At 43.1% G+C, this 27,835-nt stretch overlaps 1 protein-coding gene across 3 annotated transcripts; it reads right to left on the reverse strand.

The window, feature by feature from the left end:
• Window positions 1-100: 100 nt before the first annotated feature.
• Window positions 101-27,834, reverse strand: LOC135900648 (DNA-directed RNA polymerase I subunit RPA43-like). 3 transcript variants are annotated; one of them, XM_065430164.2, is made up of 7 exons: window positions 27,581-27,834; window positions 26,171-26,326; window positions 25,600-25,788; window positions 21,330-21,806; window positions 9,982-10,433; window positions 1,368-1,480; window positions 101-579 (listed from the first exon to the last, which is right to left on the reverse strand). In XM_065430164.2, exons 3-6 carry the CDS (start codon window positions 25,785-25,787, stop codon window positions 1,386-1,388), a joined length of 1,212 nt encoding a protein of 403 aa, XP_065286236.2. In that variant the 5' UTR covers window position 25,788; window positions 26,171-26,326; window positions 27,581-27,834; the 3' UTR covers window positions 101-579; window positions 1,368-1,385. The 3 variants fall into 3 exon arrangements, with proteins under 3 accessions (XP_065286236.2, XP_065286237.2, XP_065286233.2); XM_065430165.2 differs by lacking the exon at window positions 27,581-27,834 and adding an exon at window positions 27,233-27,311; XM_065430161.2 differs by lacking the exon at window positions 27,581-27,834 and adding an exon at window positions 26,636-27,150.
• Window position 27,835: the final 1 nt, after the last annotated feature.

The following is a 27,835-nucleotide window of genomic DNA, read 5'->3' on the forward strand; positions in this document are numbered from 1 at the left end:
ACCGTATGTCACAGCATTCTTCGGTTGTCACCGACACGTTTATAAAAACTGCGATTGAATGAACCCGATGCACACCATAATAAAAAAGTCCCGCATTGGCTCCAGAATGACAATGCACTTTATTCACTGCATCCAATGATAGCAAGTAATGCCTATATGATGATCAAATGAACGTGTCCAAACGGAGTACCGTCTCTGCCTCTTTAGGGCCCCATTGAGCTTACACTGATATATCTAGTGATGTACCACACTTAGTGAAAACACAAACATTAAAGCAAAAACTAAAGCAATGCAATGCAATAAAAAGTGGGCATGCTACTGATGGAATAAAATAAAACAACCATGACTGTCCAGATGAGTTAACAGAAATATAATAAAACAAGCAATTTATTATGAGATGAACAATGAAATTTACAATGACATGTTTCAGGGTAGCCTGAACTCTGTCAATAGTGCAACCTAAAATTGTGCTTCAATCCATTAGCAGGAGCTCAAAATGGCCTTGATAACAGGACTTCTCAAGTCTCCTCTTGGGGTGTCTAGCTGTGAGCAGCAATTCATTTGCCCCTAAAAATCAACCTGAAAACACAAATTAAAAGCACCATCTGAATTTATAGAAGTAGAACAAGGGCTTGAAAGATATACAGTCAAACGCATTTACAACAAAGCACTCGGGACCCCCAAAATCGTTCATTATTGTCTGTGCCATTTGAAATGGAGTACGCCAAGCACACTGAACAAGAAAAAAAAAAAAAGAAAGAAACATTAACATGAATTTTAAAAATATATAGTGAAAGAAGTCATTCTGTTCTGCATGATTCATACAACAGACTGTGTGACTGCTGCAAACCTTATGGCATTAAGGTTCACGACATGCTCCATAACAAAACCATGCGGTGGTGTGAAGTACAGCTACAGTGTCACGTACCAGCGTTGCCTCTTTCGTTGACCTTAAGCACCTTTCCATGTGTAATGGCCTCAATGAGGTCATCAACCATCAGTTCCGAGCAGCTTATCACATTAGTGAAGTATGCAGTAGAACGGGGGGGATTACAGACTGTCCCACATGGTCTATGCTGTAGCGTCAACCAGTGCGCCCTATGTGCACTGCAGCTAAGTGGCTGTACCGGTACACGTGTTCATCATTGTAAACCAACAAATAAGCTGTCGGGGAGACCTAAATTCCTTCCTTGTCAAGACAAATTTGTTGTAGTGGTCTTCATTGTAGGGGGCTTTCACAATACAAATATATGATAGGAACTCAGTGGTAGCATGTGTAATCCTTCATTATAGAGGTTATTTTATTGTAGAAGTGTTCGACTGTACATCTTTAATAACTACTGAAATTTTTGTACCAGTGTACTCACATTCTCTAGACTAAATTGTCAGTGTTCCATCTTTTCCTTTTTCTTCTTCTTTTTTTTGACCTTCAAATTGACATCTGAACACATCGAGTCTACGCCAGCATCATATGATGGACCTGCAAAAGTAATAAACAAAGCGAGGTGCATCAAATAATGTCTTTCTTTTTTCAACTTGAGCACAGTCTGCCTTTAAAAATAACTTCTTCCAAAGTTTTTCTTGATATTAAGAACAAGTCAATATCTACAGGACCACCGATGCCAAACAAACCCACACATTCAGATAACAAAACAATGCAGCGCAATAAAAAATTAATTACACCATGTTTTAGAGCATATAATTCAAACTGCATGCCAAGTGTAGCAGTTTCGGACATAAAGTAGCAGGATGGTTACCTCACAAAAAGCCGAGGTTGCAGTTATGTGATACCAAAGGCCATCAATGCATGCACCTACAGAATGATGGTCACGCTTGATGGTCATGCATAGACTCAGCATAATCTCTGCTGCGAAAACGCACAAATTGAACATCCCTTTCCACTCCATTGTAACGGAACACCATACCTGGTCACATGTAGTTTCTGGCTACCTCCAAAAGCACCTTTCCTCATTGTGCATAGAAGATCCCTTTCTTATCCCTATAGTCGGGTACAATTTTACAAAAAAGGGGCATTTACTCCTCCAAGGCAGATGCAAACGAGCTTCCACCAGTGGGCACGCACTCTAGACTGACGTCAGGAACCGGAGAGCTGGTGACCCCGCCGATGAAGAAGATGGCCGCCCGCGCTTCGAACTGGGCCGAGTCGTCTCAGTTGTGTGCATCTGCCCCTTGTCAGAGTGGATTCCCAAACTGCTTGTGGTGGCCTACCATGCCGGAAATATTATTGCAACCTTACGATGCATCATTTGTGCAGCGTGCGTTTATTCTGAGCTGTGCTAAGCATCTGAAAACAGGATTCCGTGGCGACACACTGCTACAAACAAACATCCTGAGTGTTTGTTCCATGGTCTTTTGTTTTGCTCCAAAGTAAAGTTATGACGAGGTAAGTTTGCCAAAGTCTCGTGCCCACTGTTAGCACTGAGTGTGTTCGTGCACTATCGCTGTACAAAAAAAAAATGAAAAGGAACAAAAAAAGTCACATTCCCCTACACATTCTTGAACCACATTCTTGAAAATAACTTTGCTAGAAAACAAAACCAAAAAAAATATAAGCCGAATGCTATTTAAAACCAAGAATATTTTTATAAACCAATGAATGAAGAATTTTGTGTACCTTTCCTGCCTCGGTCGTCTTCTAGCACCAGGTTTGTAATGGTTTCGATAAATGCATTGTTTCTTTAAGTACTTGTTAAATAGCAACTCATTCATTTTAAGCTCATAAAAGCAGTAGCTAATGTTCCATGTGCATGTAAACCAATGCAAAAGCCACGTAGAGCTGCTCTTTTTAATTTTGTCCCTTGCAATGAAGCTAAAAAGCAGACGACACGCAGAGTTGTAGAAGGCACGGGGTTATTTTTCTCTCGCGATTCGGCAATGTGCTGTAGCATTACAATTACGAGAGCTCTACCCAACTAGTCATCAAGATACCAAAGTCTTATTTAACCAAGAATTATGCATTTTAGAAGCGAGATTTTTTGAGCGGGACTATTTTAGTCACAAAGGCAATCGGCTTCACGCTTTGGTTATCTGGGTGGGGCCTTCCCTTTTTTCTAAAGTTGTACCCGACTATAGTTCTAACCACGTAACTGATTACTTGCTTTCTCGGAAGCCTGGCTCCTGTTCTTTGATAAGCTTTGACGTAGAGGACCAATTTTTCTCTGTGGCTCATGACAAGCTTATGATGCATGTAAAACATTGCATAACCAACTTGCTTTCAGGAACAAGCGTGGTGTCACAGTGGAGGCTTTCATGAAATTATGTTTCTATTTCAAAGCCACGTTTGTTACATGGGATGGTGCCCTACATATTCAAAAGCCGGGCATCTGCAGCAGTTCCAAGGTGGTACCTGTCCTAAATGACATAGGCATTCTTGTCTGCCACCGATCTTGCAACAGAACATGAAGTGCAAAGATCGATGAAACAAGTTTTTCACTTTGTTGATATTTTCTTATCGTCTTCTCTAGTAATCCTTTTACTTCCTATCTTAGCGACGTGATGAAGATTTTAAAAGAAAATGCCTTTGGTATATCATTCAAGTGTGAATTGCCTAAGGATGGTTCTGTTCGGTTTTTGGATTTGTGTCTGTTTTTTTGAGCCAGAACATGTTTGCTGTTGCTTTCCACTACGATAGAAAAAATTACTCTTGAGCTACTGTTCAGGGCATCCCAAGATATTAACGGTATTGCCTACGACTCTCTTAATTCTGCCTTAAGCAAATCTTCCTACCATAAGATGCAGCACAGCTTCAGGAACAATTAGATCATCTAAAGAGCACTGGCATCCGATTTCAACTTTATCATGCATTTCTTTTAGGCTGCTCAAATCAATGAGGTTCTCTGAATGTTGACTTGGCCCATACACAAGTCCCACCATTAGGCTGAAGTAATGAGCAGTAATCCCATACATTCACGAGCATTCACTTCAGCTTAAGAAAAATGCCAAGGGTCTTGACGCAAACATTGTTTTTTCAGCTCGGAGAGAAGTTTGAACAGCCTGTGCCACAGTAAATAAGAAAAGAACGGGCCTGTGACAGAAAAACCTACATCTTTGCTCCCTATGACACGTGCAAAGGTGTAATAAGAAACGTTGACCTTTCACTTGACGAAGGAGCCTTTAAAAGACTGATTCTGAACCCCGGAAACGCTATGGCATTAACAGTCAGAAGAATTAGGAACACACAAGTAGTTGTTATACACTTCGACAGCATGCGGGTGCCCAGCACGGTCAGTTGTGAAGTCACCCTCGTTCCTTGCTTTCTGTACAAACGGCAGGTGGATGTGTGCTAAGCATGTGGCCTCATGGGACACTGAGCTGACGTGTGCACCAGTAGCGAAGAGGAACAGAACAAGTGCCATGGCTGTGGAAAAGTCAAGTCAGAGGAGGAAGAACACTGATGCACACCCAAATGTGAAGCATGCGGTGGCCCCCATATCACCGGCGACAGGACATGCAAACAACGCTACCAGATCCCACATATTGTAAGGCGTCAGCACCGAAGGCGACAACAAATGGCGTGAGAAGCACAGATGGTCGGCAGCGATGACGTCAGTATCTCCTAAGCACAGAGCTTGGTGACACCTACGGCCGCATATTGTGGCTCCACCCTGCGAGCCCGCTCACAATCAAGGTGGCGCTCTCGCTCCAGAGGCCGCTCTCGCTACAGGAGGCGAACCGGCTCGAGAAAAGGGGGGAACACCAGTGTATACAGATCGAGATCCTGGTCCCGGTCCTGCTTCCAGCCCATGAAGCAGCCCACATGGGCCGACAAAGTCAAGGGCTCCGGTACAGTGCCTTCAATGGGAAAGAAGACTACAACAGCCAAAAGAGCAAGTGGTGAGGCACAATCAGAGCAAGTGAATGATCCCCAAATTAAATCACTTGAGGCGAAAAATGAACAGCTCAGGTGCGAACTCGCAGAGCTTACGGAGGCCATTAGAGGGCAAATCTCGAACTGCGATGAGGATAAAATTAAAGCTCTAGGCCTGTTTGCTGGCAAATCTAAGTGTAAAGCTTCCAACCTAGAACCAGTGAGCAAGTTGGATGAGGAGGACGAGATGGCAGAGCCGAGTGAAGCCCCAGCTTCCGCTGCCAATCCTCCTGCCAAAACAAAGAGCTGAGGCAAGCTAGCTTACACAGAAAAGACCCTAGGACGCATGATGAAAATACTCTCCGAGATGGAAACGAGACTAACTCAACTAGAGAGACTGAAGGCCCAAGCCAAAGGCAGGCTTAAAGTGTCGACAGTGCAGACTCAGGCAAATCCAAGTCCCAAAGATGGGGCTAAAGGGCTGCTTGATCATCCTCAGTAGGCAAAGTGGCGAACACAAACAGGAACAATCTGAAAATCTGGCAGTGGAACTGCACAAGTTTCCAAAGGCACAAGGCCCCACTGGGACAGCTTGCAGACAAGCCGCAAGTTATATTGTTACAGGAAATGTAATGTGGAGCAGAAATTTCTCTCTGGTGGTACCGCATAGTAGCATACAGGGGAGAAAAGGGCAGAGGTATTGCTACCCTAATCAGCAAGAACATCTCGTTCGTTGAGCATAAGGTCCCTGCATACAAAGTGGGCCTCAAGGCCCAGCTAATAGAAATCATACCCAACAGAACAAGCAATTCTAACGTTTTCATTCTTAATGTGTACAATGCGCCATTAAATGGGAAAAGAGGCTTCAAAACATTATTAGGCACGGTGTCTAGGTTGGCAAGAAACGCGCCTCTCGTTGTTGCGGGCGACTTTAATACCCCAATACGGAATGGGAGTATGGTTACGAAAGTGCAAAAGGGATGAACTTGGCCTTCAACACAGCGGAGCTCAGCTTAATACTTGTCACAGATACAAGGATCCGCATCAAATCCAGTAACTCGGTCAGTTGGGATACGACCATCAATCTCACCTTCCTCTGAGGTATCGAAGGCATGTGGGACAACCTCCAAGAGGAGCTAGGCAGTGACAATCACATACTCGAAATTTTGATGCGAGTCAAACCCAGACCACCTGCGAGGTATGAATATGTGGACCGGGACCTTTTTCGAAAAATCAGAAATGAAACAGTCCCGCCAGATGAGATGTATGCAGATCTGCTAGAGAATCTCAACAAGGCAGTTAAAGAAGCAACCAAAGAAATCACTACGGATTTGGAGGTTGCTAAAATTGACTCAAGACTCGCTTACCTTCTCGAGGCAAAACGCCCTCTCGGCAACGTGGAAGACCCAGAAGCTTAATCGTAGACTCAGAGCGAAAATCACGCTTCTTAACAAGGAGATTGAGTCCTATTCGGCCCAGCTCGCCCAGCAGCAATGGGATGAGACGTGTGTCGAAACAAACGGGCTTATGCAAAGAGGCAGCAAATTGAGCTTATTGAAAAGTCTCCTCAACGATAAACAGACTAAGGGAACCCTTAGCCTCGTGACGGATGGGCTCATAAGGAAGCAAATTGCAATCAGTCTCACAGAGAGAGAATTAGCCAACAACTTAGCACATACTTATCTCCCCCTCGCCAAAGATGGGGATCACCTGGTAGAGCATGTAAACTACATGGGACTCTTGGCACCTGATCTAGATGAACCCTTCACCGTGTCAGAGATCAGACATGTTCTCTTCAACAGAGTCACGAACAAACTCCTCAGTAACCTAGACGATAAGGCAATCGAGATAGTCACGGCCGAAATCAATGAGGTATGGAAAACTGGATAGGTCCTTGTAGAGTGGTGCACCATTAAAGTGGTACTCATACCCTAATGAGGAAAACCCCCACATATACACAACCTGCGGCCTGTTTCCCTTACATCAGGCATTGCCAAGGTTGTGAAGCACGCGATACATCACAGGATCACTGAAGATATTGAGAACAAGGAGCTCTTTAGATGCAACCTAATCAGCTCTAGACAGGCGCTGTCCACACAGGATGCTATGCTTTTGCTTGAGAGAGCAATCTTTGATACCACACGCGACGTGAGAGAGATACTCACACTGGACCTCTCCAAGACCTTCGACAGGGTTGCACGTAGACACATCCTGACGGAGATTTCCTTTCTTAGCCTTGGTCACCATTTTCATGACTACTCCAAATCTTTCCTTCAGATCCCAAGACACACCTCCGACTAGGCACCGTCTCGGGAGGACCCTGCGTGCTAGGCACCTGTGGCACCCTGCAGGACTCAGTCCTCTCCCCTCTTTTATTCAATATAGCCATGCCCAAGCTCTCCACTCGCCTTGCTGCAATCCTGAACATGGATCACGCCATTTATATGGACGACATCACGATCTGGGTGCCGGGTGGCTCACTAGCCATGCTAGAACACTCGTTACAAAGCGCGTTGGAGGCTATGGAAGACTTTCTTTCAAACATGGGCCTTGAGCTCTCCTCCTCTAAATCAGAGCTACTGTTATACCGACAGACCAGCCAAGGGGTCAGAAACCGTGTGCCTCTGGAAACTCTGCTGATAGAGATTCAAGCTAGGAATGGACATCCCATACTAAGGAAGGACGTGGTGAAGATTCTAGGTCTCCTCATTGATGCCAAGGACTGTAACTCGACGGCCCTCAAGAGGCTCACAGGACAGGCTAGTAACGTCCTAAGATTTCTAATCCGCATCTCAAGTTGAAGAGGCGGTCTCAAAGAAAACAATCTGCTCAGAGCTTGTCAGACATTCTTTCTAAGTCATGTTATCTACATCGCGCCGTACCTTAATTGAGGTAAGGGGGAAAAGGTCAAACTTGATTCCCTTTTCAGAACCAGCCTCAAGCACGTGCTTGGCCTTCCGCAGTCCACAAGCACCGAGATGCTGCTGGACCTGGGACTCCACAACACCATCGATGAGCTAATAGAAGCTCACACAGGAGCTCCAATAACAACACTATCATCCACTAAGTCAAAGATCAAGATTGTAGAAGAAGCGGGTATGCAACCCAGACATAAACCGGCGACCAAAGTTAGCTTGACCTGGGAAACCAGAACTCACATCATGGTGGACCCCATTCCGAGAAACATCCACCCAGTGCATAACAAGGTTAGAAGATTTGCGAGAGCCAAATCCATCTTTAAAAAGATCAATCGGCACAAAATAGGTGCCCTCTTTGTCGATGCTGCCAGATATAACAGTGGAGATAAGTTCGCTGTCTCGGTTATAGATGCAGGGGGCAACCTGGTTAATGCAGCCTCTGTATATAACTAAGTTTGCCCATGAGGCGGAGGAAGTGGCAATCACTCTGGCTTTTCACAACGCAAAAGTTCCTCTATCATCTTCTCGGACTCGCACAAGGCAGTCAGATCCTTCTTTATCAGCCTCATGTCTGAACAGGCGAACAATTGTGAACAAAGCACTTCAAAGAACTCGGGAGAGCAGCGAAGGAGGATACCACATCTCGCAGGCTGCATTAAAGGCGATGAAATTAATTATTTGTTGCACTTCTCAGATATTGAGGCTTCATGCTGTCTCTATGATGTCAACAGCTACCTAACAAAGTAAAAAAAAATACAAGCTTAGTTTAAGATCTTATCGAGGATTACAACACCTCTCCCAAAACAACTTATTGCCAAAATAAAAGTTTATTTGCATATTTATAGCACTGCTTTTCAGAATTAGTACTTAAAGGGGCCATGAACACAGCTTCTGACCATTTTATGCCATGACTACAAGGGAAAGACTATGTCCCTTTCGCGAAACTTTCTATTTTTGATAAGCATGAAGTTAAGATATCTCGGCGAGTTGGTTATGCATTGCAAAAATCATTTCCCTTTGTCTGCATCTTCTAGTGCAAAAACTATTTTTGTCCTGAAATGTTCTTTCTCTGCAGAGAAACCTGCAAGTAAAGAGCAAAATTTTTATTCACACTATGCAGTCAAGGCTATTACCAAATTGTGACAATAAGCCAAGGAGGAGGGTCATAGATTTTGATGCAACTTATGAAAATTCAGTCATGATGTTGTAAATTTTGACTGTGCCTGTACGGGCAAAGTTAACTATTTATCAGTAAAGATTGATGGCATTGTATTCAACACAAGCCAAAGAATAACTTTCACTGAGCCACAACGGCCAAAATGCAAAAAGAAGAAAAATAAATAAAATCTTTCATGTCACACTAAACACAGTTGCTTTATGGTAGCAACCTGTGCTAAAGTTGTTACCATGTCAATTTGCCTATAATCATTAATTTGGGGTGCAATGTACCAAAGGAACACCTAAACTAAGAAGAATGTTGTAATAGCTAGCTCCAGATTATTTTGGATCAACCCCCAAATATACTCCGTCTCGCAATTCGTTCGCAGCACTGTGGAAGCTGCGAGATTCATTAGCCAATAGGAAGGCCAAGTGCCCCTCAAGATGCATTCATCTGCATTGCATCGTCTGCTCAGCGGGTGCCGAGTTCACGAGATACGTCGTAACATGTAACATTTCGCTGTAATATATCACGTATCAAGCAAAACCAAAGCTCTATAATCCCGCCATTATTCAGACAGTTACATCTGGAACTATATTTCACTCTGCAAGAATACTCCCTGTGTACACCTCGTACCTTTAGCATCACTGCAAACGACTGGTGAGACAGAGTATAGATATGCCTACTGCAGCCAGGAAGAGAATCTATAACCTCATGCTCAGCAGTAGAATGGCATAGCCAGAGAACCGGTATTCAATGAGTTCATTTATTATTTTGTGAACAATAAGTGATAGAGGCTTGGCGACCGTCAATTCAATGAAAATTGGATAACTTTCTCTGGCAGCATACAGGTATGTCTTCATAACAGAATTCAAGAAACATCACAAGCACATGCAGGTGGGTCATACTGATTCCTAATGAAAATGAGTGAAATATGAGATGACATTTGCATACAAGTTGCAAGTTTGCCTACATGAACTGCTTGCCTTTCCCTATTCATCTGGCTGGTGCAGACAAAACTATTCTTAAAAAGGGACCCAACCAAGGACCAGACCAAAATGTGTAGGGGACCTTACCATTTTCCACCTTGCTCTTCTTGTGCTTCTTTTTATGCTTCTTTGGAGACACAGTCAATTTGTGGTCTATGGTAACTGGCTCAGCAGTGTCTTGAATGGAGGCTGTTTCAGCAGTTGAGAGACGATCACTGCAAATTGAAGCTGTGCCACTGGCAATGTCTTCAACTTCCATCTTCAGCGTCTTCTTTTTCTTCTTAGCAATACCTTGGATCGAAGGTGTTCCTGCAGCCGAGTGATGATCGCTGCTGAATGAGGCTGTGCTACTGCCAATGTTTTCAATATCCACCTTTAGCATTTTCTCCTTTTTCTTTTTCTTCTTGATAATGTCTTCGATGAAAGCACTTTCAGAAGCTGACAGACGGTCACTGGAATACGAAATGGTACTGCTGGCATTGTCTTCAGTGTCCATCTTCAGCGATTTTTCTTTCCTTTTTTGCCTCTTCTCTTTCTTCCTGCGAGCAAAATAGAAGACGTTAAGAACAAAAGCATAAGGTAGCACTGCTGCAAATTACGGTCAACTAGTACTTTTGCTAATGTGAGGCTACTGGCCTCATGTGACAAAGCCAGCCTGTGGCGTCCCTTGTACGGCCACTGTTGGTCACTTCAAGTCTCAAACAAGTCTCAAACTTCCTTTGAACATCACTCGTTTCAAATTAGGCTAGATGAGTGAGATAATAATGCACATAGACTTCGTGACTCTGTAAACTGGTAATTTTTTTTAAATATCGAGTTAAATATGATGCCATAATTCACAATGACAATGCATGCATGCAGAAACTTGTTGCCTCCATTGATTCAGAAAGATACTATCTCTGGGAAACAGAGAATGATAAAGTGCAGCAAACAATGCCACAAGATGTCTGAAGCCACAAGCACAAAGATTACGCAAATCCATGTACTACACATCATTCCCATCCCATAATGTAGCTGAAGGATTGCAGCAGGAGAGTTTCTTGTAGCAATGTTTATGTAACTCGATGAGCACAGGAGCCCACGGTGCCGCCACGTGACCGTAAACCCCAAGATCCCACAAACCACTCTGGCAGTGTAATGTCAAGAGCACCTCAGTATGCTCATCAGATCTCATCAGAATGCTCAGATCCAGAGGCAAGTGTTGAAGAATGGCCAGCCAAGTATATTGTGAGCACCCTGCTTTTATTTCTTGAAATAGGAGTTGCCTGGAGTGAGCGCTCCAGAACGACACTGTCATTTCGTCATTTTCCATTTCCTTCCGCCTTCCCCTGCATTTCTGTTCTCCAGTATAGCCCAGCCTGGAGTGGCAGGCTGCAGTCACTCTCAAGCCATCCTAGCACTGAGCCTTTTTCTCTCTTAGGAGCCTATTTATGCCCACGGCAAAACGAAAGCCTTTACCAGCAATATCCAGTTGTACCTGTCTTGCGCCAGCTGACCCAATCTTATGCTTGCAAACTTCCTATTTTCATCAGACCACTTAGTTCTCTGCCATCCTTGACTGCACTTCCCTTCTTTTGGCACCCTTTCTGTAACTCTAATAGACCACCTGTTACCTGCCCTATGCATTACAAAACCTGCCCAGCTCCAATTATTTCTCAACTAGAGCACTGTCAACCTCCATTTGCGTTTTAATTGTCACTGATATCTTCCTGCCTCTTAATCTTATGTCTATCATTTTTCATTCCACTGCTCGTTGCGCCAGTCCTAAACTTCTTCTCAAGCTTCTTTGTTAACCTTGAAGTTTCTGCCCCATATGTTAACACTGGTAGAATGATTGTACTTTCCTTTTTAGGGATTAAACTGCCAGTCATGGCTTAGTAATGCCTGCCATATGCACTCCAACCCATTTTTATTCTTCTGTAAGTTTCCTTCTGGTGATCAAGGTCCCGTGTGAATATTTGGCCTATACAAACGTACTCTTGCACAGATTCTAGAGGTCAACTACCTAACTCTTACACTTTGCCGGCTAAGGTTTTCGATAATTTGTTGCAAGTGTTCCAAGTGTTTAATGCATGCCTCAGCACAAACAAAAAAAAAAGAAGAAGAAAAGGAAGTATTCCAGTATTGCTTTTCACATGCAGCAGTCATGTTAAAGCGACCCTGAAACACTTTTTGAACATAGTAATAAAGAGTCACTGATCTGTACAATTGAACATGTGAACATGTTAGTCAAATATTGTTGCATTTCATGCAACAGGGAATTTACAATCTCGTGTCAAAAACAGTAAAGGTCACTTGCTCTCGGTTCCACAATGTCATCATGCAGCAGCACAACAAGCAGGTGGACCCACCAACAGCTACTGGCCGATTTCGTCATCATAAGAATATTCCCAGTAATGCTTTACTTGCTAACTCTGAGTTGCCATAAATAAATGAAATGTATATACGCCTGTGATCTCAAAAAAGACAGAAAAATCATTTCATCTTTGCACTGCTGGTCTATGCACAACAGTTGCGCATAGCTGTGCCTGCTGTATGTGGCCTCCTGAGATAGCAGCGGCATTCTGTATAGCCTCGTCTACCACGGCTACCACGGAGTGGCCTAATGAGCTCCCTTGCCACCAAGACACTCGACTTCTGGGCAGGGCTTTGCCCTCCTTGGCTTTTCCCTCTGTAGCTTCCAGCACACTATCAGAGACAAAAAGAGAGAGAAAGCTGCGTATCCATGTGATAGCTCCGCTTATAGCTGAAGGATTAGAAAAGATTTTGTGGCATGAGATTCGTGAGGCGACATCCTTTGGTAGTGAGGCCCCTCTATGGTTAGCTAGAAAAGTGTGTCAGGGTACCTTAAACAGCAGGCAAAGAAACACTGACACCAAGGAAACAGTAAGGATAATGTTAAGCATGTGTACACATTTAAACCTTCACATGCAAATAAAACAGTCCCTTGTTATTCGATTAAGAAATTTTCCACTAGAAATTATAACATATTTGATTTTGTTTTAGTGCAAGGGCTGACAACACTCATTATAGTCCCAAAGGAGGGAGACCGGCGCAAGTGAGAACTCCTACGAATTATTATACGCAGATGGAGAGCTACAGCTGTGGCACAGAGGTACCAGTTAATGAGCGAACGTACAGGCAGATCACTTCTGCTCAGCAATTTCCAGGCACTCAATAAGAATCAATCATTTTTTAGCAAGGCAAAACACAAATTTGTTGTAGGAGCGTATGCATTTGGGCTGGTTGGTTCATGATTTGAGCGCAAGAAAAACAAACTTAAGGAAGTTATAGACATCAGTACCAATGTCTGCTCCTTTCTTGCGTCCAGAATATTTGTGCTGTTTCTGCACAGATTTGTTGTCTCAATTTAGGCAAGCCAATTAATGATTTACCTGGTCTCACCATATCTGAATCCCTTTAACACAATGCGCAGAACTGTGGTATCACACCTCTTTACTTCAATGAATGCTGCACTATACATGTATCTGGTTATTTGCTGTTCCCTTGTTCCATTACTTCCATAGTCACGTTGAGTCAGATAACTGAAAACATTTCTTTCTCATTTACAAGTTTGTCAGTTTACCAGAGTTCCAATTACAAACGTCATTACATGCATACTGTATAAAGTAAGGAGAATAAACCTGTCTTTTTCACTGTTTAGAAACGAGAAAATATTCAATATTTAATACTTGAAGGTCATTTCTTTTTAGATCATCGTCATGACCATCATCATCATCAGCAGCAGCAGCAGCCTGTTTTATGATGTCCACTGCAGGACGAAAGCCTCTTCCTGCGATCTCCAATTACCCCTGTCCAGTGCCAACCGATTCCACCTAGCGCCCACGAATTCCCTAATTTCACCGCCCCATCTAGTTTTCTGCCATCATCTACTGCGCTTCCCTTCTCTTGACACATTCTGTAACCCTAATGGTCCAGCGGTTATCTAACCTGGGCATTGCATGACCTTCCCAGCTCCATTTTTTTCTCTTAATGTCAATTAGAATATTGGCTATACCCATTTGCTCTCTGATCCAAACCACATCTTTCTGTCTCTTAAAGTTACGCCTAGCATTCTTTGTTCCATCGCTGTTTGCACGGTCCTTAACTTGTTCTCGAGCTTCTTTGTCAGTCTCCATGTCTCTGACCCATATGTCAGTACCGGCAAAATGCACTGATTGTACACTTTCCTTTTCAATGATAATGGTAAGCTTCCAGTCAGGAGCTGACAATGTCTGCTGTATGTGATCCAACCCATTTTTATTCTTCTATGAATTGCCTTCTCAAGATCAGGGTTCCCTGTGACTAATTGACCTAGGTAAACATACTCCTCCACAGACTCTAGAGGCTGACTTGCGATCCTGAACTCCTGTTCCCTTGCCCGGTTTTTCAGCATTATCTTTGTCTTCTGCATACTAATCTTCAACCCCACTCTTACACTCCCTCTGTTAAGGTCCTCAATCATTGGTTGTAACTCTTCTGCATTGTTGCTGAATAGAACAATGTCATCGGCAAACCGAAGGTTGCCGAGATATTCGCTGTCAATCCTTACTCCTAAGCCTTTTCAGTTTAATAGCTTGAATACTTCTTCTAAACACGCAGTGAATAGCATTGGAGAGATAGTGTCTCCCTGTCTGACCCCTTTCTTTATAGGTATCGTCCTGCTTTTCTTTTGTAGAATTAAGGTAGCTGTGGAACCTCTGTAGATATTTTCCAAGGTATACACGTAAGCGTTCTGTACTCCTTGATTACGCATTGCCTCTATGACTGCTGGTACCTCTACTGAATCAAATGCTTTTTCGTAATCTATGAAAGCCATACAGAGAGGCTTATTGTACTCTGCGGATTTCTCGATAACCTTATTATTGACATGGATATGATCCATTGTAGAGTAACCTTACCTGAAGCCAGCCTGCTCCCTTGGTTGACTAAAGTACAGTGTTGCCCTTGTTCTATTGGAGATTATTCTGGTAAATATTTTATATAATACTGGGAGTAAGCTAATAGGCCTATAATTTTTCAATTCTTTAATGTCTCCCTTTTTGTGGATTAGTATATTATTTGCATTCTTCCAGTTCTCTGGGGTAGTTCCAGTTCTCTGACTGAGGTAGTTGGAGAACTATGGGAGAGGCCTTTGCCCTGCAGTGGGCGTAACCAGGCTGATGACGACGATGATGAGTTCTCTGGGATCCTTGCAGTCGACAGACACTTCGTATAAAGAGCTGCCAGTTTTCTAAGCATTATGTCTCCTCAGAACTTTTTCAATACTTGTATTCAAACTGATTTGAAAATTTCACTATTCGAAGATCCCCAGATAACATAAACGTCGATTATCATACATAAGTCACTATATACCAGGAAATTATTTCTATCTATGCATACTCTCCTAATGGCACCACCAACACAACTTATGGACTTATCAATTCCCTTCCAGTTGAAGACAGCAGTTTAAATATGACAACTCATCCTTGCGAGGTATCAAAGGTTGACTTATGTGCCACTAGAGTTATGTTGGAGGCAGACTTTTTCCGCAACTCGCACCTCATCCTCCAATATGGTTCCTTGATATTTCATAGGAGGAGTAGTTCATTTGCACTCCACAGGTTTGAGGGTGTTCCACCAGTCAACAACCATTCGTGCTTCTTCAAAAAAAAAAAATGTGACAACCTGTCTGCCAAATATAAGAACTAGGTCTCAAGGAATTCCACAAACTGCTCAAACAAAACGTTCAGCGAGCTAGTTAAGTCTATCTAACATACCATTTTTGTGTCCGCCGCATAATTATTTGTTCTGTTTCCTGCCATGTTACGATATTACAAGTGATAGTCAATCCATATGAAGTTTGTCTCCCTTGTGTCCACATTTAAGCACCTGCCATGAAATCACAAGTTCATATCAAATGACTCAACTCTCAATTTTACTATAAAGTATTCAAGCCAAGAGCCAAGAGGTACAGCCCACTTCCTTTAAGACAAACAAAGACGGACATGATGTCTAAGAGTATTGGCCACGAGATTGGGCTACAGGTGGTAGCACCGTCACCGCGTTAGTGTGGATGGGCAGTCAATGGCTTGCATTGAAATGTACACAGCGGCACTTCGCTGTGGGCGATGACATGAGCACTGACAACAAGGGGGCTCCGGGGCCCGAGCCCCCTCCAGATTTTTCCAGAGGGGGCAGAGACCCCCCCCCCCCAGTGATGCAGAAGCCTACACCCCCCCCCCCCCACACACACACACATACACACCTAAAATGTAATTACCAGAGCTTTGTCACCCACACCATTTTAGGTCTCTTTTGACTTGCCTCAACCTTATCACCTAAAATTTTATTGTGGCTAATAGCTTACTGCATCATTGTTGGCGCGGACGCGCACAGTTTTTAATTCATACTTTCGCTTTATTTGTATAAATCCTGACAATCAGAGGACAAGCTCATTAGAAGCACTAGCGGCGGCTGCCTCATCCATATTTTCTCACTTCAACATTGTTCTAAATTTTTACTGTAAACACCCTGCACATATACAATTTATTCAAGTATACACACAGAACAAAGTTTATTGCATTTCTGAAAGAGAAGCAGATAGCCCATTACAAATTATTTCTAAAGGTATGGATAGCCTATGCCTAGAGAATGAATACGTTGCTGTATGTTCACCTCACTTCAAATTGCTTTGCGCGCTTTTTTGACCATGAAAAAAACCTGCAGACTTCAATGCCCCTTCGGCAGACTCTTTTATCAATGGCGTGTGAAATGCATGTGAGTGATATGTATCTCAGTATTGCTTCCCTTTCCAGTAAGCACTGCTAATGATTCATGAAAAAAAGAAAACTCTTCTAATAATTGACAACATTCATTAGGAATGGAAACATCGTCACTTGCACGCAGAGGTCATAAATATATACAGGGTGTCCCAATTAACTATCATGCACGCAGATTTTTAAAGATAGCAATCGCAATACCCGAAAAAAACCTAGTGCATATTGTTACCGGTACAGTGGAGTAGCTGCCAGTAATCTTTTTCATTGGTGAGATTTAATTAGGTTATTGTAATTAGTTATCTAACTCAATATACTATCCTAATTTCCAAATTTTCAATGAGGCATTTGTAGGCACAGCTAAGAGACATCTGATAGCGGTATTTTCAGTGACATACTAATTGTGAACAAATTTTTTTCTTACTGATAAATAAACCCCGCAAAATATGAAAAATACCACGCGACTGTGCTCCCACCTGCATCATAAAGCAGTGCCCTCAAACAAGCTTTCTCTGAGTTAGCCAGAACAAAACGAAGGAAATAAAAGCATTGTGATCGAGCCAGTTCCTTATCTGCTGCATCCCGGCTGAAGTAACATGTCGCGTTTGGTGTTAGTTGTAAACAAGCTGCGATAGCTGTTGTCCTAGCGTTGATAAAATGCATGGTGTTTTTTCTTTTTTTCCACAACACCTATAACCCCAAAAGCGAATTGGCAATGTCGGTGTGAAGGTTTACAGGTGTGTTTTGTTTTGTCCAAATCGCCATATCTTCCTCTAATGAGCACAAGAAAAACATAATCCTTGCCTTGGGAGCTGCAAACGGCAATGAGAGGAATGCTGCAAATATTTATCAGTCATGGAAGGGTGGCCGTACACCAAAAACGTCGAATATCATCAGAAATTATTAAAACCTGAGACAGACCAGCAGCTGCCAGAAAGAGCGGCGGAGGACTCCATCTTTGAGTCCTAGCCTACACAGAGATGTTCTAACATATATGGCCTCAAACCCTCATGCTATCGTGTGGGACGTGGCCGTCCAGGTCCCAATTTCCAAGTCATTAGTTTGGAGGATTCTAAATGACTTGGCTTTTCATCCATACCACCTTAAACTGCACTAATGCTTGGAAGATAGGGACCTGCAGAATCATGTAGATTTCTTGAATTGGCTCCTCACAAAAGCCAACGAGCCACCGAACATTTTGAGCAACATCATGTAAAATGGTGAAATGAATTTTTGCAGAAACAACCAGGTAAATTTGCATAATGCACACTATTGGAGTGACTCCAATCTACAATGGGTAAAGTGCACTCGGCACCAGTACCAGTGGTCATTCAATGTGTGGTTCAGAATTACCGCTGGTGTTATGCTCTTCTTCGATCACAAGATGACTGCAAAAGGTTACATGGACAAAATCCTTATGTTCTTTATTTTGTGTTTTGACCTTCATTCTTATAACCCCCCCTTGAAGTTTCTCGTTGTTGTTATGCCCCCCTTTGTAATGCCCTATTCTGGGCCCTTAGGGTAAATAAATGAAATGACATGAAATGAAAAGAAGTGGTGGGTGAGTTTCTCAGTGAAGTCCCGCTGTCATGTCTTCCACTTCTGTGGTATCAGCAAGATGGAGTGCCAGCATACAGCAGCAGTGGAGCACAAAACTGGCTGGATGCAACTTTTTATGCGCAATAGATTGGAAGGCACGGGCCTCTAAATTAGCCGGCTAGGACACCTGACCTCTCTCCATTCACTTTCTTTCTTTGGGGTTATGTGAAAGATTGTGTTCACATGATCAAGACGGACATCAGATCAGCTCAAAGAAAGGCTAACGGATGTCTGCAGTAGAATTCTAGCGTCGGTCATCAAGAAAGTCACAGAAGATATGATAAAGCGTACTCAGTACTGCGTAGCTGCAGAAGGAGACCTTCTTGAACACGTCCTCTACACTCTTAGAAAAATTTACACCCTTTGGGGCTTATCTTGTCCCACAACAATAATCGTCATCCGTCTTGCCCGCGTTTCCTTTCTCTAACGCGGCGAGCCCGGTACTTCCCAGTCACGAACGGCATGCGCGTTATCAGTGTGACGCAGCATTCTCGACAGGAAAGTAGCGGGCGCTGAGTTTTCAGGAAAGGAAACGCAAGCAAGGCAGATGACGATTATTGTTGTGGGACAAATTTACAACCCAAAGGGTGCAACAGTTTTAAGAGTGTAGGCAGCAGCTGGTGTTCGACAACGCTTACGAATTCATAGATAATAAAGGCACACTGAAATTTGATGGTTATAAATGTGTAAGCATTTCTATGCTTACCCAAGGGAAAAGCCGTCCCTCTGTGCATCTCGTAAGATGATCGCTTTCTACATAGCACCCACAGCAGCGAGCGAATTCACCTAGGTGCTGCCTCTCGCTTCAATGCCAACTAATTGGGGAGAACACAGCACTCACGGAGCTTTCAGCACATCCTTCACTTTGCCACTTTTGCAGATCACTTTCAAGATATGGGCTGTGCCGCCACGCCAGATGTAGCCGCCGCCAGAGCACGGTTTACGGCTTCCGTAAAGGTTTATCTTGTGATAGCCAATTAGCACTCTTTATAAGTGACATAAGCTCTAACCTTGATCAAAACATCCCAGTTGATGCCCTCTTTTTTAGATATTGAAAAGGCGTTTGACAAAGTTGCGCATCAACGACTTGGTGGTGGTGGTGGTGGTAACAACTTTATTAACAATCCGGCAAATTCGTGGCCTGGGCCTAGGCCGCCCCCGAGGAGGTCCGGAGATCCTGTCTCCTCGCCGCCTCACGGGCTTGCTGGATGGCCCATAGTTGATTTTCGAGGTTTGAGCTGCGCAACGCGGCCGTCCATCGCGCCGCAGCTTCATCTGGGGAAACTGCATTTTCTTCGCATATAACGTCACATTCCCAGAGAATGTGTCTAGGAGTTGCGTGAGCCCTGCTGCATAGCTTGCAGTTATCATCTGAGTAGACGTCCGGATATATCCTCCTGAGATGGACGGGGTTGGGGAAGGTCTTTGTTTGTAGCTGCCGCCAGTCTACCGCTTGGGCCCTGTCGAGTTTGGGGTTAGGGGGCGGATAAACCCGCCTTGAGTTTTGATGACTTCTCCTAAAACTTTCTCGCTTGCACCTTAATCCCCTTGTTTTGGGCTGGATACGAAATTTCTTGACTAACAGACAACAGTTTGTGTATGCTAACAACCACTCATCCTCTAAAAGCCCTGTTCTCTCCGGTGTATCCCAAGGCACAGTTCTCGGGCCCCTCCTCTTCCTTATATATATTAATGATTTACCGGCTAATCTTTCTTCTAACATTCGCCTTTTAGCTGATGATTGTGGCACTTATCACCCCTTCCTAGCTGATACCGACAACCACGCATTGCAAGATGATCTAGACAAAGTTACCATTTGGTGCAGCATATGGCTAATGTCACTAAACACTACAAAGACTTTACTAGTACCTTTTCATCGACGGAAGCTTCACCATTCTCCTAAGTACGTTCTCTGCAACTTAGAAATATCATCTGTGGAGTCATGCAAGTACCTTGCCCTTACACTCTCAAATAACACCTTTCTTGGTCCTCTCATATTACGAACATCACTAACGAAGCCAATCGCATGCTTGGTTACTTCCGCCGCAACTTGGGCTTCGTACCGCCATCCTTAAAGATACTAACTTACCTAACTTTTGTCAGACCTAAGCTAGAATACGCATGCTGTTTGGGACCCGCACCAAACCATCCTTTCTAACACTCTGGAAGCAGTTCAGAATCGTGCAGCTCGTTATATTTATTTTGATTATTCTTACCACACTAGTGTCTTTCAGCTAAAATTAAACGCAGGAATTTCCAATCTAGATATAAGGCGTCATGTTTTCAGACTGTGTCTTTATCACAAATTTCATCATTCTGCTCCTAGTACTTCAGCCATCGTTCCAGCTCGCCGTCAATCTTGCCGATTACGTCACGTAAAATCTGTGTACCCTCCGCCTGCCCGGACCACTGCGCACCTACATTCTTTCTTTGTGAAGACTGCCCGGGACTGGAATGACCTTTCTGCCGACGCCGTGCACCACTCCGATCCACATCATTTCAAGGCTGCCATTGACTCCACATTCCACTGAGGTGGTCACCCATCCCTCATGAAATACCCCACACCGGGGCCTTTGAGGTAATAATAAATAAATAAATAAATAAATAAATAAATAAATAAATAAATAAATAAATAATTGGGGTTCAGAAAGCTGGTCACATCCAAACAATATCAAACAATAAAATTTCAGATGGCAATAAGTGCTTGTTCTTTCAGTGTCCCTCTGTCCTGCTTCGTGCTGCACCACTTAACGTAATGCAAAACCAACTAGTCAAAACCATTACCCTTCTATGAAGGGAAATCTTCCACAGAAAGCATACACAAACTCAGAGTTCAAGCGTTGTTGTTAATGCTACGACATAGAAGCTTCACACTTCACTACCACATAAAACCACGCAACAAATAAACCGTAGTAGCTATTGTAAGCAGCATGCAAATTGATGACGGTAACTAAGAAGAAACACTCTTTTGTCAATCTCCTTTGCCTGTGCACTGCTTACAATGGATCACATCATGCTTGCCCGCTTTACCATCCTTCAATGTAGCAAGGCTGCTCGAAGTAAACTAAGTATAATTACCTTTCATTCACCTCTTTTTCTCCCTTTCTCTTCTCTTCTTTTCGCTTCTTAGCTGTAGGGGCACCATCATCATCACATTTTCGTTTTCTTTTCTTGGCTTTCATTTTTCCAGAGTCAGAAAGGGCAGGAGCTGAAAACTCAGAATCCTGGCTTACTGCTGTGTCACTCGACTGACTGGCACGCACACTGGCCTGCTTCTCTTCACCAACACTTTTCTTCTTCCTCTTTGGCTTTTCTGGTGACTGATGTGGTGGTTCCATCGAGGTTAATGAGCCACCTTCTGACAGCAGCTGGCCCCGCGGCCTCATAGAAAAGTCTTCATCAGGCTCCAGGTAGCACAGCTCCTGCTGTGCCTCGACCTCCGCATCAGAGCCACAGTTATCGTTCCAGTCATCTCCAAAATTGCTCTCGTATTCCACCAGCTCGTCGTCGTAAGATGTCTGTATGAGTGGTATGGTGTCTCCCATTAGCTTGAGGCTGAGCAACATAATAAGGCAAAGGCACAATGTTACATACCTGCCAAACAGTGAACTGAAAAATTAGTAAATATTTCACAGGGAAGCGGTGGGATAGCACGCATTCTTTACATTTTGTCCTGAGCATGCCTGTTTCATGGGATACATATGCAATTTCTTAACGAAGGTTTAACTTTAGATGCAACAACACAAGCAGCAGCGAATTTGGAACAGCGGATACTAACAAGCAACACACTGTTTTTTAATTACTGTGACTTTTTCAGTAAGTTTGCTTTTGCCAATTTTGTCTGCTTCAGGAGCTTGTTAGAAGAAACTTACTCGAAGCAAGTACCCCTCTAGTATACGGGATCCTGCACTTAAAGCTTTTTTGCGAACAGAGTTTGTTTTTGTAAACTTTACAGAACATTCATAAAATTGGAGAAAGAGCCCAAATTCGTAAATTTTGCAATTTGGAAGAGTTTGCAACATGGGAAGACAAAGATATGTCTTGACATATCTCGGTGTTAGGTCAACGACGTGCACTACTATATCATGATTGCATATTGTGCAAAAAGAAAATGGACAATGAGAAGGATCAGACACACGAACGCACTTGGGGCTAGCAAACGATAACCTGTGTTCTTTCCACTGTTTATCTCGCCTTCTTCTCTTATGTTTATCAGTCTTGTCATAATCTTGCAGGGTTTTGCATGCAACAAAATCATATGACCATTGCTTGTATAGAAGAGGGTGTGGTACACATTAACGAAACTTTCACTTGCAAAAAGTGCATTTGTGTGATCGACGCTTTTCATTTCCCTGTGTTCTTTGCACAATTTACAACTATGCATCAAAACCGATTTACTACACTAATATAGCACTTGGTGCTGTCTCATCAGCAAATTGAGTGGCTTGTACTTCTTCATCCCATTTCAAAGCTACAATTGGGTTATCAGGCATAGCATAGCATAGCGGAGAGCTCCAGATTAACTTATCATGAGTGCTCCTGCAACCAAGAAATGAATGAGTGACCTTGTGACCAGCAGGCTGCGTAAAATGTAAGTTGACATATAAGTGAAGTCATACATGTTTTTACTTTCAGATTCGATAATTTATACTGCTACGTTTCTCTCTCTCTCTCTTTTGTCATTTTACTGTAGCTGTACATTTTTGCATGGACTTGTCGATTGTTCATGCTCATTACTATTGCATCAAATGTTTTTCCAATTCTGGTCTGAAATATGCCCCTCCCCTCTATAATGTGCAAACCCTCAGGGTAAAATATATAAACAAATAAATAGTGAGGTGGCTATAATTAGAACTCTCAACTCCACTGTTGCTTACTGATTTGGGACACCACTATAAATCTAATATACAAACGTCAATCTGCATGCAAAAAAAAAAAAAGGTATTCGCTTTGTTCACAACATTTCAATACATCAAAATACTTTTGCTTGTTTTCACCAGGACCATCATTGAAAGTTTACAATCTATACAAACTAAAGTTATCTGCACTATCAATTTAAGAATTGAAAATCGATCCGTATAATTTTTTTTCCACATAAACGAATATTATGCCCATTTCACTATAAGAACTAGAAATTTCATAAAGAGAAAAGCCAGAACAAATCACAGTACTCAGTTTTAAAATGGCAGATTCCAAATTTTTTTAATGATGGCCCTGATTTATTTAACACCAAAGAACAATCTTGACCTCTCTCCAACTTCAGAAAAAGATTGAAACTGTACTATTCAGATGTGTAGCTAACTGGGGGTTTCCGGATGTTTTGACAGTGTCAAAAACTTGCTGGCTCTATTTACGGCTATTATGCTACAGCTGTCATTATTTTCATACAATGTGTATGTTGTTTGCTGTTGTTCATGATGTTTGTGGCACTACAAGCCCAGTCAGGCATAAAATACTTCGTTCTCAGCTCCAGCACCCTGACACTCATGCTTTATCATGTCAGAACTGTAAGTTAAATTGCCTGGAGTTTGTGGCACCCAAAATAAAAAACAACTTGATAACGATGTATGAAGAAAACAGACAATGAAGGCAGATAACTGAAATGTAGAAATAATAAGAAAAAAGGGGAATGAAAGTGGTTGAAAAGATAACTTGCCCACGTGTGGGAGCCAAACCAATATTTTCCCAGTTACATGTGTAGCGCTTTACCAACTAATGATGCCATGACGTCAACCTGCTGAATTTTAATTATGCATTGCATCTTAAACAGTATGCCTCCCACAGCAAGCTGGCCAAATCTGAGTGCATGTGGTGCAGTAGAAAATTTGTACCGGAGTTTTTTTTTTTATGTTGCTGTTAAATCGTACAGCAGTCTGGCAACACTAACTGGTGACAATACGAAATCACACCCCAAGTAATGACTCCCTCGGAGTAACGAAAGCCAATCTCGAAGGACATGCTTTTGTGTACTGCAAGCGATTAGCAGTAGCCGGAAAAGCACCATGGTTCACATGTGTGGCTTTGTTTGCACATGTGCGTATTGGTGATCAGCCAGAGATGGTTGCTGTAGGCATTCTCTGGGTTTGCGCTGCTTTTATCGTGCAACAGAAACAATTGCAGGCACAATTCAAGAGCGGCACACTTACTGTACCATCGGGCGCCACAGCATGTGAAGCAAGAAGTCGTACATGTTTTCGGAGAAGACCACGCTGTGGTGGCTACGCACTTCCCGACGTCACAGAACCGATGCCAAAATGGCAGTCGTTGTCAGTAATCAGCAATTTCAAATTAAAATCCGTGCAGAAAGCCCAACTTCTCTTTGTCTGTATGGCCATAATGGCCCCTCTACTCTCAGTTACAGTGATAAACTGGGATTACAATTGGGCAACTATGTCATAGCCCCTTTAAGCAACTGCAGCGGCCGTTCTGCCATTCAAGTTTTTTTCAGTATTTGTGTATGGGTGCGACGTTGGACCTAGCAATGTTAGCCAGCACCCCCCCCAAGGCCATGGCAGTGAATGTGGAAAATCCTTTCACTCACAGTTGTTAGATAGTATGTGAACATAGGAGGAGGTGACTGGCCAATAAGCCATCGCATGCTACCTCATGGCATCAAGACGGAGGTCCTCAACATAAAATTAGTGAGAGGAATTAGCTGATACCAGGGGCTTGGAGCTATCCGTGTAAAACACATCATTATCATGAGCAAGAATAACAGGAGGGATATGAGGGACTTTATTTTTTTTTCATTCAAGCTGCTTATTACCTCATTCTTCTTGCTCATGATAAACGTATCTTGTGCAGCTAGCATAACTGCATGCACATGCATCTGCAGAAGCTGGTAAAATAGCACAGGTTGAAGCAGTCAATGTACAAGCCAGTGCTATATAGACAAATGTGACGATAATGATAGTAACAAATGTCTGTTAAATTTTTCAGACAATATAACTGATGTATAATGCAAGTGCCTGCACCCTCCGAACTGTGTATCTTGTTACGCTTTCACCACAACACAATAAGCATGCTCGAAGTCTAACCATTACTGATGTCACCAGCATATATTTTTTTTTATTCCTTTATAAAGTAGCAGCTTGCAGGAGTGTTTTGCGATTACAATTATTATTTTAATATTCACAATATCAGTGTTGCCTATTTCATGTGCAAGCTTGCTACAGCTACTGAAAGACAGGTCTGTGTCACTACATGCATGAAATAATAATGATGATGATGACAAAATGACTCGGTGACACATTTGCACTAGCATTTGCAATTTCAATTTGCACAGCATGACAGCAACTCAAGCGCATTCTTTTCCATTATACTACAAAAAGTGGCGTGACATACAAACCATTCAGATGTGATTGAGCCACGAAGTTTGAGTGCATTGTGACGGTACACCGACACTGACGTTATTTTGCATAGTATTTCCTGTCCCATGTTGAGGTATCGTGACAACTCTGGAGAAGGATTTGGGGGCAACAGGATGGACAAGTTGATCCAATTATGCACGAGGCAGCCCACATGGCTTTTACTCATTCTGCAGAGGGAAAAAACATATTTATGTCACAGCCAAGTATGTTCCAAAAACAGTTTGTAAACAGCTATCCAGTTTAACTTGAAAGAAGATTGCAGCTTTGCTTGAAATGATAATTTGTTTTAGTGAACACACTTCGTTACTTTTTTTTTTTTTGCCTGTTACTTAAATACTTCCGATTAAGTACACGGAGCATGCACGAAACTGACATGTTTGACAGTGAATACTATTCGCCCGCATTTATTTATTTGCTCTCAGTTATTCATATCTCACGCGACCCGGAGGGTCATTAATGAGTGATGGGCAACGAAAACTGCGGTTCTTGGTTAATATGTTACATAATCGATTCATGCATGAAGCACATACGAAAGGGAAAGTGCGCTACCTGTTGATGTGAGCTCGTACTATAGAACCAGTCTCTGGCCTAAAAACTTGAAAATCTCCGACAACATCTTGATGCACAAACGGCTGGTCGTCAATAATCGTGCCGCTCGCTTCAACGAACTTGAGGTTTTCGTATCCCAGGAGGACACCGTGGAGTCTGAAATCATTAACAAAAATAACTTTAATCACGCAAGTAACAATCAGTTCACTCTAACTGCTCTTCACTCCCTTGCAATCATCGCAGGTTGCACATCTGGGAGCTCACAGGACATGTCAGATATCCAAGCTTATACAGCGCAGCCTATAGTGCACTGGCTATTGCACACATGGTTTAGATTAAAGATGGATTACAAGCGAAAACTCCTGTTTGGCACTTAACGTGCCTAGCGTGTTCTGTAAAGCCTGCGATCACGCGTGTGCGCAAAAAGTTGCAGACAATCTTTCGACGAAAGCACTTGTGACGCACCTCTCGACATACTGTCCTTTCCAGCTTTCCAACAGCGTTTTAATTCCCCGTCCCTCAGAACCAATGTAAGCAGGAGGCAACGGCACGTGCACTGTCTCGTGGCAAGTCACGATAAGCGAGTATTCATCGTGCACATCGGATTTCAAACTTTCTCGCGTGCCCATAGCGGCCATGAAACAATTATTGATGTCCATGGTGAAAGGACTGCCGAGAAAACGTATATAATGATCGAAGTAGTTTGCCGGTTGACTGCATGACGCATAATAAGGTTAAGTAATCTGGAGAATAACAAAATTAGATATATAAGCGATTGAGCATTCCATATTGGTTATGTTAAAAATAATGCACGTATGCTGTTCCCCCAGTTCTCATGGTTGCGCTAATGGAGTATCCGCGTTCCGATAAGGAAAAGCTTAGGCCACGTCGGCGATACGTGAAAGATTGAAAGGATCATAGCGCAGTTCTAAAGGCGCTTTCTGTCCTGGCATAGGTGAAGCCCTGTGTGGCCAGGGGCCATATTTTCTCATATTCTATTTCGTTTTCCATCCTTATCATAGAATAAAGAACGTCCTTATCTCCCTGTCTGCCGCGACTTACGGCCCGTCACGCTGCCGCCGACGTTGCTATCGCTGGAATCGGCACGCCGGGCGCGCCATGTGATAAAAGATAATGGAAAATTAAATGGAGCTACGAGCAAAATATGTAGAAGATGAGACAGTCAGGCAACTGCAGCAGGTTGATGCCAGTTAACGATTTACAAATGATTGAGCCCGCACCTTCACGCCGGAGTCCGCCTTTTCACGTTGAAGCTAACCTTTAGCTACCGAGTCTGAATCGCGCAATATGTCAGTTTTTAGTTTCGATTGCTATCGCTCGACTTGCATTTAACAGCAAAGCAGGTACGTAACCTAGATCTAGCTTCAGTTGGCGTAAGCGCGTACGTACCAACGCCGACGAGTCGTACAGCTCTGTCGCGGCGCGTCCATGGCCGCCAAAATCTTGTGGTTGGACATACACTGACCACATTATTTTTCAAAAGCCGCTACTCCAATGTGATGCACGTATCTTCCTGGAGTTTGTCTCAGCCCGACGTTGTGCCACTCTGGCAGCGCGGCCAAGCAGGCAATGCGCCGCGATTTTGCGGAATGTTAAAGCATTAACATGGACAAAATGTGTTGAAAGTGCCGCTGCGGTGCATGG

This window comes from Dermacentor albipictus, chromosome 3 (assembly GCF_038994185.2).
Source record: "Dermacentor albipictus isolate Rhodes 1998 colony chromosome 3, USDA_Dalb.pri_finalv2, whole genome shotgun sequence".
NCBI lineage: Eukaryota > Metazoa > Arthropoda > Arachnida > Ixodida > Ixodidae > Dermacentor > Dermacentor albipictus.

What these genes read in the sequence shown, in the direction of transcription:
- LOC135900648 (XM_065430161.2), bottom strand. Translation starts at nt 26,829, where the DNA reads ATGGACATCAATAATTGTTTCATGGCCGCTATGGGCACGCGAGAAAGT. An exon ending in GTACGAGCTCACATCAACAG is followed by an intron (nt 25,789 to 26,170) that starts GTAGCGCACTTT and finishes TTCCCTCTGCAG; the next exon opens with AATGAGTAAAAGCCATGTGG. An exon ending in GAAAAAGAGGTGAATGAAAG is followed by an intron (nt 10,434 to 21,329) that starts GTAATTATACTT and finishes TTTTGCTCGCAG; the next exon opens with GAAGAAAGAGAAGAGGCAAA.